Genomic DNA, 13,522 nt, shown 5'->3' with positions numbered 1-13,522 from the left:
AAATCTTACAACAAATGTGACATTTTTCTTCCATGTCATAGTAATGTTTTACCTCTTGCTGGAGTATTGAATACATTTCGGTAAAATAAACTTAAGTTTATGGTTACAATGTGACAAAATATGGAAAGTCAACATAAAAGTATGTGAATAGCTTTCATTTAGATGCTGATAGTCATTGGCTCACCATTTAGTATTTCAGAAAGATTTCCTAAAAGAGCACACGCTTTTGGTAAAAAATTAGAAAGTTTGTTTATATTCACGACAACAAACAAGAAAGAAAGAAAAACATCCAATAAATATGCTGAATGATATAATTAATTCGATCTAGTCATAAGCATACTTTCAGAGTTAATTCCAATTGGGTTATTGCAGTGAAGTTTTGGTTTATTATGTCACATGGCAAAAAGTTTTGTCTCTGATTGCGTCACATTTATCCAGTGGAACTTGGATCCATCTTTAGCTCCTGCCAGGCGGAGCATTTGTTTTGGAAACTTTGACAGATTCGACGCACACCGCAGGAGTCTGGCATGTCCCATATTTGCTTTCCCTTGAAACATCGTGTAAGTGAGCGCCTCTGCGTGTCGGATGACATTTTTGAATGCACATCGTTTATAACTGAGACAGTGACTGTAAGCCTTTTCAAGCCCCTTTCCTCAGCCACCCTGATTCACAGCCTCCTGGGATGATTATGAATCTAATAATTAAACATTTATTGCCAACAACACCTGCTCTCTATCTCCCCTCTGGACCCCCCTCCAGTCCTATACGTCCCCCCGGGGACCCCATCGCTGAGAGATGGGAGGAGAGGAAGGAGACAGGGAGAGGAAGGAGACAGGGAGAGAGGGAGAGAGGGAGAGAGGGAGAGAGGGAGGGACACAGGAGGAGCTAGAGGGAGGGGTTGTTGAGTGGAGAACAATCCGAAGGGGTCATCATCACATCGCTGGATTCTTTTACAGCGGCAAGAGGCTGTTGTTCAGGGTGGCGGCAGACAGCATGTGAAGTTATTTTATAGCAGAACAATAGACACAAAGAGGACAGCCCCGATCCGAGGCTCAGAGGGACCCCCAGCTGGACCACCCACTCCCCCACTTCCGACTGACAACTAATTACGACCAACTTGATTTCTCTTTTTTTGACACTTTGACACTTTTCTGTTGTATCTTCTCCAACGCATGGAAACATCTTAGCAGAGAGCTGGGAGAGGAGAGTCAGCTGGAGACACACTCACTTTCAGGACAAACTGAGAGGGAGCAGCGCAGCCAGGGGGCAGGGGGGCTGAGGGTCCCTTTGGGGGCACGATGCTGCGCTACCTGATCAAGACCCTGCTGCAGATGAATTTGTTCACCGACACCATCCGAAACCCATCCAACGGCACCGACGTGTTCTTCAACGAGTCTCTGGCTTCCTTTAACAGCTCGCTGCTTGACTGGGGAAACTTCACAGGCTCCAACGGTGAGTCCATTCAGATAGTTTTCACATCTTCACCTGCTGTGACAGCAGCGCTTATTTAAAGCAAACCGTGTTGTGTTTGGACTGGGGAACTGTGCTGGAGATTCTGTCGAGAGAGAAAAAAAAGTTAATGAGAGTTTGTTCACAGGAGGTGAAAAGATATAACTGGATTTTGTGACAGAATTCGATATCAATATGCCCACAGAGTGTCAGTACTAATTATGTGTCTTCACATTGATAATGAGAATAAAGCTCAATATTTACTTCATGGTTCTGCTGTCCACTGGGCTGGTGGCATTCTCACTGGGAACCATGATCATTTGACAAAGCTCCACTCCATGTCCTTCACTTCGCTTACCTCTTTGTCCTGTTGAAAATTTCTGTTCACGGAGGAAACGAATGCCGATCTCAAGAGATCTGGGCTGCAAGTGATAAAGTGTAGATTGCAGAAGCATGAACAGCAGCCTGTTTACTCTGTTAAATGAAGCTGTCCGCTGTCAGCTCCGCTGGCCTGAAGCTGTCACTTCTCCTTAAGTTTTGCCACTGGGCTTTTCCTTCCCTCAGTCTCAGTGGCTCAGTGGATTCTTGTTCAGGTGGAACTCCCAAGTGCCTGTTTGTTATTGGTATCAAGGTGTGCATACGTTGGAGGGCTAATGACCTCCTGTGGTGTATCCATGCTGTGTGCTGCTGTGCTATTTTGACTGCATACATGCATTGGGACAATAGTGGTAGCAGTTCATCCCGCAATTGGCGAGTTGCTAGTTTGATCTCCACCCCATCTGCCTCTGTTGTCTCGATCAGTACACACTGGTGGTGGTCAGAGGGCATGGCAGCGTGTCACACTATCGGCCATCCATATTGCCTCTTCTGTGTGAATGACTGAATGAAGCACTTTGGAGTCCTCCGAAATTGATAACGCACTATACATGGCTATTTATCATTTACATTTGTATTAAGGGTTGAGTTAAGTCAACAGATCACCTTGATATGCCAGCTGTAATGAGCACACTGGCTTAGATTCCATGTCAATGAATACCAATGAAACACATACACACCCACACATATGTGTTTCTCCATCTTTGCAGGGACTTTGCCCTGACTTCCATTCATTTCTACATTCTAGCTCTCGCCCTTACTCTAGAGTACATACCTAGACCAAAAGTCTATTCAGACCTCGGTCCTAAACGTAACCCCTTGCAGGGAACAGGCTTTGGTCCCCGAGGAGCAGTTCGTCCCCACAACGTGGTATGTGATAGACAAATGGTCCTTACAATGTTTCAAATACAAGAACACACACACACACACACACACACACACACGCACACACACACACACACACCCACACCCACACACACACACACACACACACACATGCACACCATTGCCAGGTGAGTGTAATATATATTGGACATACTATTTGCTGTAAAGGTAACAATTTCCTCTCTGCTTTGGTTTTAGAAACTCCTTGCTGGTTCCCAGCTTGTGTCCTTTAACTGATAGTAAAGAGCAAACCAGTAGCATTGCTTTTTTGTGCGCCACTTTTGTGGCTGTTTTGTTACAGATGGGAATAACATTTGCCCTTTGACAGTTGCCCCTGCTCCCTGTCTTTGTAACCAACTTCAAGAAGCCCTGACCTGCCTCATTGTAAGGCGTCTCTTGTAACGCCCTCACACCTTTTTCTCTTTTTTTAAAATTTTTTGTTCTTTCCATTCTCACACTATAATAGAGTGCAGATTGAGCATGGGGCTGGTTCCCTTAGATCTATAGAGAAAGAAAGCACGAGAGTCGATGAGGGACAATGAATCCATTGAGGGAAATCTATCTGAGGCAGATCAGCGCCGACCGGCGGGCTGATAGACAGCCGTGCTCCATGAGGATCCTGGCTCATATTGCTCAGAGCTCAGAGAGGCAGAGTCCTCCTCTTGTGATGGCATCAATAAATCCAAGCAGTTGAAATGAGGAGTGAGCCAGGAGAAGTAGTTCTGCTAATCAGTGAGATGAAGAATAAAAGGCTTTTCTATTACAAGAAAGGACACAGACTGGCCACATGACCACAAACAAGAATGTCGATATAGCAGCTGTTTTTGCTATTTCATATCTTTGTCTTGATTCTCCATATGGGTGTTTAAAAGAAGAATAATAAGCCATAATTGAGACATATCTCCCTGCCCATCTGAGGGAGGGGGGGTTTTGGCGGCCGGTGGTCAAACCGTGAAGAGCTCGATAGCAGGACAGTCGGCGAACAGCTTGAGTCGGTTGACCTGCAGCTCAGAGGGATGAGAAAATCAATGAGGCCCAATAACCAATTTGGGAAATAATGGACAATGCACTCAAACATGGAATCACAACACTACAGCAGTCTGCTGGGTCTGGCTCTTCTACCTATCACTTCTTTTAACACTCTTCCTTACTGCATGGTCTCTGTTTTTTTTTTCTTCCCTACAACCACTAGGGGGAAAAAAAAACAGGAATATTCCTGATGAGATCTGACAGCCGCTAATCAGCCTTCAGTTTCTTTGTAGGGGTGCTGAAGTGGCGACATTGATAAAGAGGAAGTCACTGAGAGAGTTTCCCATTTAAAGAACTGCATTTATACAAATTAAAGTTGTATTCAGCCACGTTTTATACCTACATTAAAAAGAAAGTGCTGAAAGATGAATAAATATTAGGTTTTTAAAATTATAGAATTTTCTCACCAATACTGATTAAGTTTCCTTTTAAGTACAGAGAAAAAACAGTTGAGCTAAAATATATTTATAACAACTTGAATCGTATTTATTTAGTTGAGCGCAATTCATAAATAGCTTGAAATGAAACAGGTATATTAAAGTTGGCTGTGGCTGCTCGCTACACAAATATTGATTCAAATCTAAAAATTTTTTTTTAAAAATCACAAATTTGTTTTGGTTGAATTTTAATGGCAAAGAACTTGCAGAGAATTAATGCTTCAACAGTGCAAGAGCTATTTTTAGATGGTGTCTCAGAGATTATCTGTGTGCAGTCAGTATCTTAGCTGCAGTAGACCAATGATCACATTAGCTCATAAAAGCACTGACGGACTGAATCCATGAAACCGTAAGCAGCTCATTTGACACATTTTAATGGTTTTATCGACAGAAAAGAGAAAAATGAAGTTTTGACCAAAACAAAAAGATGATGTCTGAACCTATGGCCACTGTGAACCATCTTGTTACCAGGAAGTTGCCTTGAAATTCAGCTCAGTTCAGTTTATTTATAGCGCCGATTCACAACGGAGGTTACCCAGAGGCATTTGAGAAAAAGTAAATTCAGTCATACATACATTTCAATCAATCCTGGTTGTCAAACTTTGTATTCGGCTCTGTTTATGATGGAAATTACTTGAAAACATTTTCTACTAAGGAACCCCAGCAGATTGCACTGAGCCATTGACTTGCCGCATCCACTGCGGTGATATTTAACCGTCATTTTGCTCGTTAAAACAAACCGCAGTAACACTGAATATCTGCCAAATACTGAAAGACAAGGGTTGAGTTCTGGAGCAAATGGTGCACTTGCCCTCTTGTCTTGTCCCTGCATTCATTTGTGTCCTAATTTAATGTATTTTTATGTGGACCCAGTGATACAGCAATGGCAAATGAGGATCCAAATGAACATTTTGCATTCAGAATCAATAAGGAAAAGGAGGAAAGGTGCTCAGACAGGTGTTCTCCAAGGAGCAGGCGTCAGAAAGAAATCTCCGAGGAGGATATTTGTGCTTGTGAATCAATATGCAAAACACAATGAACTCGTGGAAGACAAAGTGAGTTAGCTCTGTTGACTCCAAACTGTTCAAGTTTAATCAATGAAACTCAGGCTGAGTTTCATTTCAGGCCTTTAATACTGCTTCCTGTCGCTGGGATGTATGAAAGCGGAAGCAGCGAGGAGCTGATCTTTGCGGCTGCATGGAACAGGGACATCTGGGAACGCTGAGCTACATCGTTTAGTGACAAACCAGTGGTTAACAAGAGCCGCCACATGAGCAGGGGTTTGTGGGAAGCTGGGGAAGGCTCTGCCTGCTGCTCTGCTGTGTAATTACATGTTTGTGTGTATATGTAAAATAATTCACAGGCACTAATGTGGCCATTTGTCCTTTCGCGGAGGTCAAGTAGATTCACCTCTGCTCTTCTCTCTTTAGAACTGTCAGGGACTTGGCAGCTCTTTGCATGCATATATTCAGGGCAATTACGCTATTTCCATATGCAAATCCCTCAAAAAGTAGCTCACGACCGACTTCCACTTGCGCAAACACCAAAGTGCCAGCAGGCTGTTTGTCGGTGCAAATCAGAGCTTCACGTCGTAAACCCTGTTCACTTTGTGAGAAAACATGTTTTCTGGGATAACAAAACTGAGGGACTCGGTGCCCACCGGGATAAGGTTAAGCTTCCTTTAGCAGGAAACCCTCGGGTGAATGTAAAACCGAGGGATGTTTGCCGCTGACGTTGATGTCAGTGCATGCGCTGCGTGGCTGCAGTCAGCTCCAGCAGAGGAGCGGCAGCAGCAAACAAACAGCTCAAGAAAAGGAAAAGCTGGCTTGCATCGCTCCCTGCTGTAGTAGCAGTTTTCTTGTATTTTCTTGGAACATCCAACTGGTAGAGATACATTATTAATAGATTTCTGGGGAGCTATTTGAGAGGACAAGCATCTTTATTCATGGTGTGAGTCAACCTCCAGGAACCAGCAGTTGTCCCCCGTAATATCTTCCTCTGCTCAGCTCTGCCATTGCAGACACCCAGCCATTACCCCGGCACTGTCTCTCTCGGTCACCCGCATCACATGGACCTCGGATGCAAATACACAAATGCTCTGACTTTGAATGCTAATTCAAAGTCAGCGGGAGGCGCAGACCACAAGCACCGCTTCCCCCCGCGGACTCCACACTTCCTGTGAAAGCGGCTTCCAGTGCCAGCACGATGCCGGGATCATTAAACGTGACCTTTCTCGCTGAGCTTGTGTCGACGCCGCTGTGGTCGCAGCAGACCCTTTGTAGACGGGTAGAAAGAGAATGGCTGATGACCAGGCAGGCTTCCGGGGTGGTGGGCCAGACAAACCGGCGGAAAACAGTAGGTGGAGGGATTTGGACCTGGCATTCAGATGGCACGAAGCCTAGCAGACCCAAAATGCACAGTAGGGTCAGACTTCTCACAAACAGCTAGTGCACTCTCTGATCCGTCTCTGCAGACCACATCACTGTTGCAGCCTGCTTATAAATCAGATTTGATGAGCATGATCTCTGCTGTTCATGTAAGAATCGTACAACACTGTGAAATGTTTGGAACAAATGTCTTTTTTTTGTACTCGTACAAAAAAAAGAGCAAATTCAGTGATTTTGAATGCAAAATATTACAAAACAAACATGCAATCCTGGAGGAACTGATCTAATAGCGTTGTGTCATGTCACTTCTGTGAGGAATATCGACCATGTTCTGGGACGAACAGACTAAAATCTGCACTGCTGACCATGACGTCAATATCTTGTTGTCAGTGAAAGCTAAATGCTCTCAACACCGAGTGGCCCCAAGAGGTCGGACGAGGTCAGATTTACTAAATTAATTGGAACGTAATAAAAATTCAAAGGAAAGTAGGTCAGGCTGGTGTTAGTTAGAACTACTCCAGGAATTTTGAATGGCAGCGTGAATGAATCTTTATGAGTGCATAACAGACTCTGAGCAATTAAACATGGTACTCTATACCTTTACATTTGGAAAGTACAACTGCACAACCTGAATTAGATATGTTTCTTCCGTCTTACAACATGACAAACCTACAAAGATATTTAAAAATGTTCATTTATTCGCCACCAGACTTACCTGATCATCCAGGGACTGTAGCAGAGCATTCACAGCTTCCCTGCTGGATTTCATATGATATGCAGAAATATTTACATAGCTGAGCACGGAATGGAAATGAGGCAGCGTCTGAAGTAAAGATGAATGGGGTGAAGATGTAGAAAGTAAAGCGAGGGAAGGATAAAACAGGAGTCTAAGCTGCATGTCTTAATAATGACTGAGGCACCTGGGTTGGTAACAGTTAGGGTTTTACCTGCCGATTTTGTGGCGACGTCGATAGATTATGTGATATGAGGTTCATCGGATTAGCAGACAAAGAGAAAGGACAAGGAAAATGTGGAGATGATTGGAGTTCCAAATGTCAGGGTGGCTCAATTCTTTTCCTGGAGTGTTTTAGGAGGTCGGCCGCCGTAAGCCTCGGTGATGAGTATGATAATGCAGTTTGGCTCCTGTGGCTGACTGAGTTATAGGAGTGAATGAAAATGATGTCCTCTCCAATACAGAGAATGGCACCACTCAGTTTCAGATGGAAGCAGGCTGGGTGCCATTTGCAATTTTCTTTTCTTTTATCCCATTCAAAAAAAAGAAAAAAGAAAAAAAAAAAGCATCTTCTTCACCTCATCATCTAGAGCTAAACTCACCACTGCTGTGCTGTATTACTCTGCCTTTATATCTGGTCATTGTTATTCTTCTCATCGCGTTGCAAATTAGGAGGGTGAGTTTGTTTCACTCTGCTACGCAACGGAAATTTGTGATTGGCTTAACGAAACATAACGAGTCATTTCCCTAAAAGCACCTTTTCCCTAAAAGCATGTGATTACAACAATGCTCATCCATTATTCTGTTTATAGTGGTTTGTACTAGCTTTGGCCTGATAAGTTGTTGGCATGACGAGTTCAGCTTCAGTTCCACCAGGCGTTTGCTGCTGCTAGTCTGCAGGAGCCGAGCGAGGGAGGGAGGGAGAGAGCGGGGTTCTCTGTGAGTCAGAAACTCAGCTGAAGACTGCAGCTACGAGGAGGAGCGTTGAGGAAATAGCATCCTTGAAAGGAAGCGGTTAGCCGCCTCCAAATGGTTGCCTTGGGAGATTAAAGGATTTCTCATACAAGCAAAACTCCAGGTACGTTTTTGATGATTGATAACATCATAACATGGGCTCAAGTTCAAAAAAGTCCAAGTTCAATAATGCCACCTCTTTAAATACTTCAACAAGCAGGTGCTAACCCCACCAAAAAACACATTACAGGTCAATCAGAGACTGCTTAGAGTCTCTCTGTGTTGCCCTGCGGGTGAAATACTGATCCCCTCCCGAAAGCCATGAAAAAATATACGAAACAAGAATCGGAAGGTCAAAAAGTGCATTACAGTGCCTTGCAAAAATATTATTATCACTTCAGTTTATTCAAACTTAAGACAATGTAGGATCATTGTGAAGTGGAACGAAAACAAGACGAGGCATAACGATAGATTTCAAAATTCTTTTCTATATAAAAATCCTTCATTGCTTTGTAGAATCACCTCGTGCTGCAATTTCGGCTACAAGTCTTATTATACAATTTTTCAAATTTTGCCACGTATTGTGAACTGGATTTATGTCTGGACTTTGACTAGGCCATTCTAACGTGTTAATATGATTTGATTTAGCCATTCTGCTGTAAATTTGGCTGCAACATGCAGTCAATTTCCTTTAAACTGATCGTATTTCTTTAAAGAAAAAGGACAAACCTATCTCATTACCTCTATTACGCTCAACAATGTGCCAATTTGTGAACCCTGTTCTCAACTCTGTATGGGAGATTATGGTTTTAATGTGACAATGTGTAAAAATAAAAATCAGAAGGTGTGAATACTTCTCTATGATGTTGTGGCTCGTTGTACCGTAGCTCATACTGCAGCACATCAGCCTTCTTGGTTTTACCGCCACCGTCGGATCAATCCCTGATTCCCGGGGTCAATACCATGTTCTCCAGAGGAATTCATCTTATCTGGGAGACAAAAAAAAAGCAGTGTGTGAAGTCGTGCCATTTCTTCTGCAAGATAAGCCATTCTTCTCCTGAAAAGGGAGCAATGTCAGCCAATAGTAGAAAAAGAGTTGGAGGTAAACAAACCCTGACTATTCTATTTGAACCTCCAACATTCCTAATCATCTTGTTTATTTTGAAGAAAAATCTGGAGAACATTTTTAAGTATAAGCAATGCATCTTACCTATGCTTCTGGAAATGAAGCATAGGTAAGATGAATCAATTGAATCAATAAATCATACAGCCCTACTTCATTTTGCATTGCAAAAGACCCAAAAAGTCATTTTCCCCAGTGGAGTCGTGCATCCATTATCCTCACACTCCCCTCTTCTCAACAACTTGCACCGCAGTGTGTTAACAACGACGGCATCGACAGTCATCTGGGAGCTCCGGGACGAGAAGTCGATCACAATGAAGGGGTTAAGTGTGTTGATGACTCAGAGGTCGGCAGGAAAGCCGCGACCTTTAACCCGTCTACAAACACCCCTAACCCTCACAACAGCAGAACTGACCCAGCTTCGGCGTTCATAAAGTGTGACGAAGGATCTTTTGTCCGTTCCATCTGCCCTACAACCAATCCCATGCCTCTGAGTGGGATTAGTCCGGAGCGCTTTAACACTTTCCTTTCCGTTTCGTGTCGCTTTTGTTGCATTCATGTACCTCATTCAGAGATTCAGCGTGAAATGATAATGAATATTAAAATGGAATCCATATCACAGCTCAAATATTACTTGACTAAACTCAGACGTTGCATCATGACAAATTGAAAATCTGCGTCGCGTCTTCCTCGCTCACCTTATTGCCTGTTGGACAAATAGAGTTCATGAAACAGCAGAGTAAAGTGAGCTGTGAGAAGATTTGAGGCGCCTCACTTCATTTCACCTCATCTGTATTTTTCGCTTCATCTTTTTGTATTATTCTATATTCTCCAGGAATATAGAAGTGCTAATAATAATGCTTACTTTTTTCCGCAAAAAAGTAAGCAAGAACAGAGCAATCACCCCAAAAGAGCGAGCGGGAAACGCATCCATTCTGCATCACATCCTGCTTGTAAATGATCCAGTGAATCCGTCGGATGGGAAGGAACGGTGCCGTGACACAATTGGTCACACGTGGCTCTGAATGCCAACTCATAGAATCCGGCTGAAAAGATTCAGGTTGTGTTAAGGCTGTGTAGCATCCCATGATCTGTTTCCCTGCTCAGGTAGTCATAGTCATAAGAACTCCGGTTCTGGTCCGGAGTTATTTTATTAAAAGTTATAGTGAGAGCAGGTTAAATTCATATAGCGCTTTTCTTGTCTCAAAATGCTTTGGGCTAGAGCCATGTTCGGCCAATTTCACTCAAAAATAGATGATTCGGTTAGTATTTTGGGATTGCAGTGCTTTTTCCCTACAACCCAATCGTCTCTACCCAACTGGCTGCGGTTCCCCAAACTTCTTTCTACAAATAGTCAACTTTTCCACCAAGCCTCACAACCACCAACATTTTTTCTCATATATAAGTTGACCTTTGGGGTCTCTACATTTTACGCATTTAGTTGCAATAAACTGAACTTTGTTGTTGGTGGATGTTATTTGATGAAGCAGAGCGTCTGCTTTGTGAATGCTGGTGCAACCCAAGTTTTGACAATTGAACTCTGCAGAACTGAGCCCTGCATGTAACGACCAGTTTCAGCGGCGCTGCTGTGAAAGGTATCAGCAGCCCCCTGCCATGTGCAGCAGTAAGACCCTAATTAGTGCTAATGAAGAGCTGCAGGAAGTGTTGGTGCACTAGGGGGTTAACATGGATTAGGGTTGTAGCTGTATGTTAAGCTGTTACAGTCACACTCACTGAATGCTAAATATGTGTAGCTTCAGGAAACGGGAACCGTGGAGGCTAACGAATCACTTCCTGCTTAACTATCATAAACATACGTGACACATTCAACTCAATCTTAGTGTGATCATTTCCCACAGCGCACACAGAAGACGCGATACTCCTGTCTGACCTTTGGCCCAATGCACGATACCTATCCTCCACCTGTAAAAGGATGTCCACTATTCCAAATCACTCCTCAATATCCCACCTTGTTTCCCTGGCGAAATGCTCTCAACCCCCTCCCATCCTTCTCCAACGGAGAAACCCCCCCCCCCCCCAACCCCCACCTCTCCCCCTGCTTCTTTCTGTTGTGTCGACTTTTCCCAGGCTGGAAAATCAGCCTAATAAATAGCTTTATGGTAATAAGGTCTGCGAACGCAAAGTCAAGCTGTCAATCTTAATTCGCTTCTGGAAGTGACTGAAAATATCTCTTTCTCTTGATGGCACTCGTCCAGAGCCCTGACTTCTCGCTGCTGCTCCCTTCCATTCTTCTCACATTCATTTCAGCATTTGATTAAAACGACGCAACTTCGTCTAAAATAACAGACACCTCATCTTTCTCCTGACGCTTCGAAACACTGCGTGGAGAGTTCTGCCACGGCTCTGGTACATGCAACACACCCTGACACACACCCAAAACACACACGTATCAATGTGTGTTTTGGGTTGAATTCACGGAGTTGCATTAGCTAACGCAACACTGTGCCATCCCTGTCTCTTTTTATATTGTGTTTTCCCCATATTTAAGTATTAACATACCTTCCAGTACTAAAGCCTAATATTTTTTATTTTCTTTACTGAGGTGGGTGAATCACCATCTAAACAGACATAGAGTCTGCATAGAGTAAGGTGTGATCAAGTAATAATATTATCCGGTCATTAATGCTGCATTTTTTTGGGTCCCTTGTGTTTATGTACATTAGGGCTGTACATGTTGTCTCTGAATTGTAGTGGTCATGTTGTAGACATTTATGAATAATACATAAATATCTGCATCTTTATATATTGTTACATATTAAACAGCCCAGTCTTCAGGTTGTGTCATAGATACTGAAAAGTGAAAATAAATCTTTTTTTTTTATCCTTACAACATATATGGCATTGTCTGGAGGTACAGCAAAAAAAAAAAAGCACAAGAATCCTGTTATCAGCAGGAAATCAATTACTGAACTAACAGTGATAGTAACAAAAGCACATTGTGTCAAAGTCAATATTAGAAGCCTAAATATGAAAGTATGAATTTTGGACACATGTTGAGACTTGGGAACATCACAGACTTTGGTCATTGGCTTTGTGCAGGAGAGATTGCAGGTTTGCCTGGTTACGTGGCTTTAATGCACAATGTAATATCCGATCGCTGTGGCTCCCCTTATCTGCCCTCACATGGCGTGTTTCGCAGCATGCGTGTGTATTTACTGACCTTCTCTAAAAATCAAACCAGACATGGATGGGCAGCAGAATCCAAAACAGTTGTTTTCCCTCATATTTTGTCTTTCATCTTTCTTTTCTTTGCCTTCTGGCTTCTCACCTTCGACACTCTTAAAAGTTCTCACTCTCAGAAGCGATTTTCTTGACATTTCTTTCACCTTTAACTATTGATCCTTTAAAATAGTTTTCGACACGTTGAGGCTTCTCATCACGTACCCTGTCTGTCGCCCGGCCTTTTCACCCTAAGAAGTTTCCTCTGGTCTGGTCTCTAATGTTTATTGATTTACTTTTTTTTTTTTTTTAAAGATTTTAAATTATTTTCCAGCTTTTGTGTTGATCTTTCCCCATGATCTCATAACACTTACATTTTAGTCAATGGGTCCATGAGGACGCTAGTGTCCTCCTGTCAGATAAGTTACTTGTCTCTGTTGTTTTTATGAAAAAGACAATGCATTGTATGAAATAACTTCTGCTCTCCAGAGTCAATCAAAACAAAAAATCCATTTCCAAAACCTTCTCCAAAATCACTACAGATAAATTCATTTCCAATATTTTAATTTGGGTCTTTTGATCAACTTTTCCAAATGTTTGAGAGAAGTCAGTCGTCAGGCTGTTGTATCAATATTTTAACCCCATTAAAAGCCAGATTAAATCCATGATGTTGATACTTTTTCTTGAAATGATTTATCTCACCAATTAAAATTCTTTACATATGTCCAGGATTAGACAGAACTTTAACGCCTTATTAGTTTTATATTACCATTTTCATTTAAAGACAAAAGTGTCCCACCGAGTAATAATGAAAAAGCTATTTGGTTTTTAGAGCTGCAGAATATAGAAATGCATTAGAAGATATTGGGGTTTAAATTTTTGAGAAAAGTAATAATAATAAAAAAGGTTGTTATTTTCAGTTCACTACTAAAAGCAGCTTTTTCCTACCATTTTAGGCATTTTTTTTGCC

The 13,522-nt window shown here is 42.5% G+C and overlaps 1 protein-coding gene across 3 annotated transcripts in view; it reads left to right on the top strand.

Annotated features, from left to right (window-relative positions):
- The first annotated feature begins 1,298 nt into the window (after window positions 1-1,298).
- Window positions 1,299-13,522, top strand: part of robo3 (roundabout, axon guidance receptor, homolog 3 (Drosophila)) — a 157,525-nt gene continuing 145,301 nt past the window's right edge. For all 3 annotated transcript variants that reach the window (XM_055046880.1, XM_055046879.1, XM_055046878.1), the window contains exon 1: window positions 1,299-1,452. In XM_055046880.1, coding sequence (XP_054902855.1) covers window positions 1,299-1,452 — 154 coding nt within the window. The remainder of the gene's footprint in view (window positions 1,453-13,522) is intronic.

The sequence above is a fragment of the Poeciliopsis prolifica genome, unplaced genomic scaffold (genome assembly GCF_027474105.1).
Source record: "Poeciliopsis prolifica strain line A6 unplaced genomic scaffold, Auburn_PproV2 SCAFFOLD024, whole genome shotgun sequence".
NCBI classification, from domain to species: Eukaryota; Metazoa; Chordata; class Actinopteri; order Cyprinodontiformes; family Poeciliidae; genus Poeciliopsis; species Poeciliopsis prolifica.
Note: the sequence above shows the minus strand (reverse complement) of the source record. Positions and strands in the feature narration are given on the sequence as shown.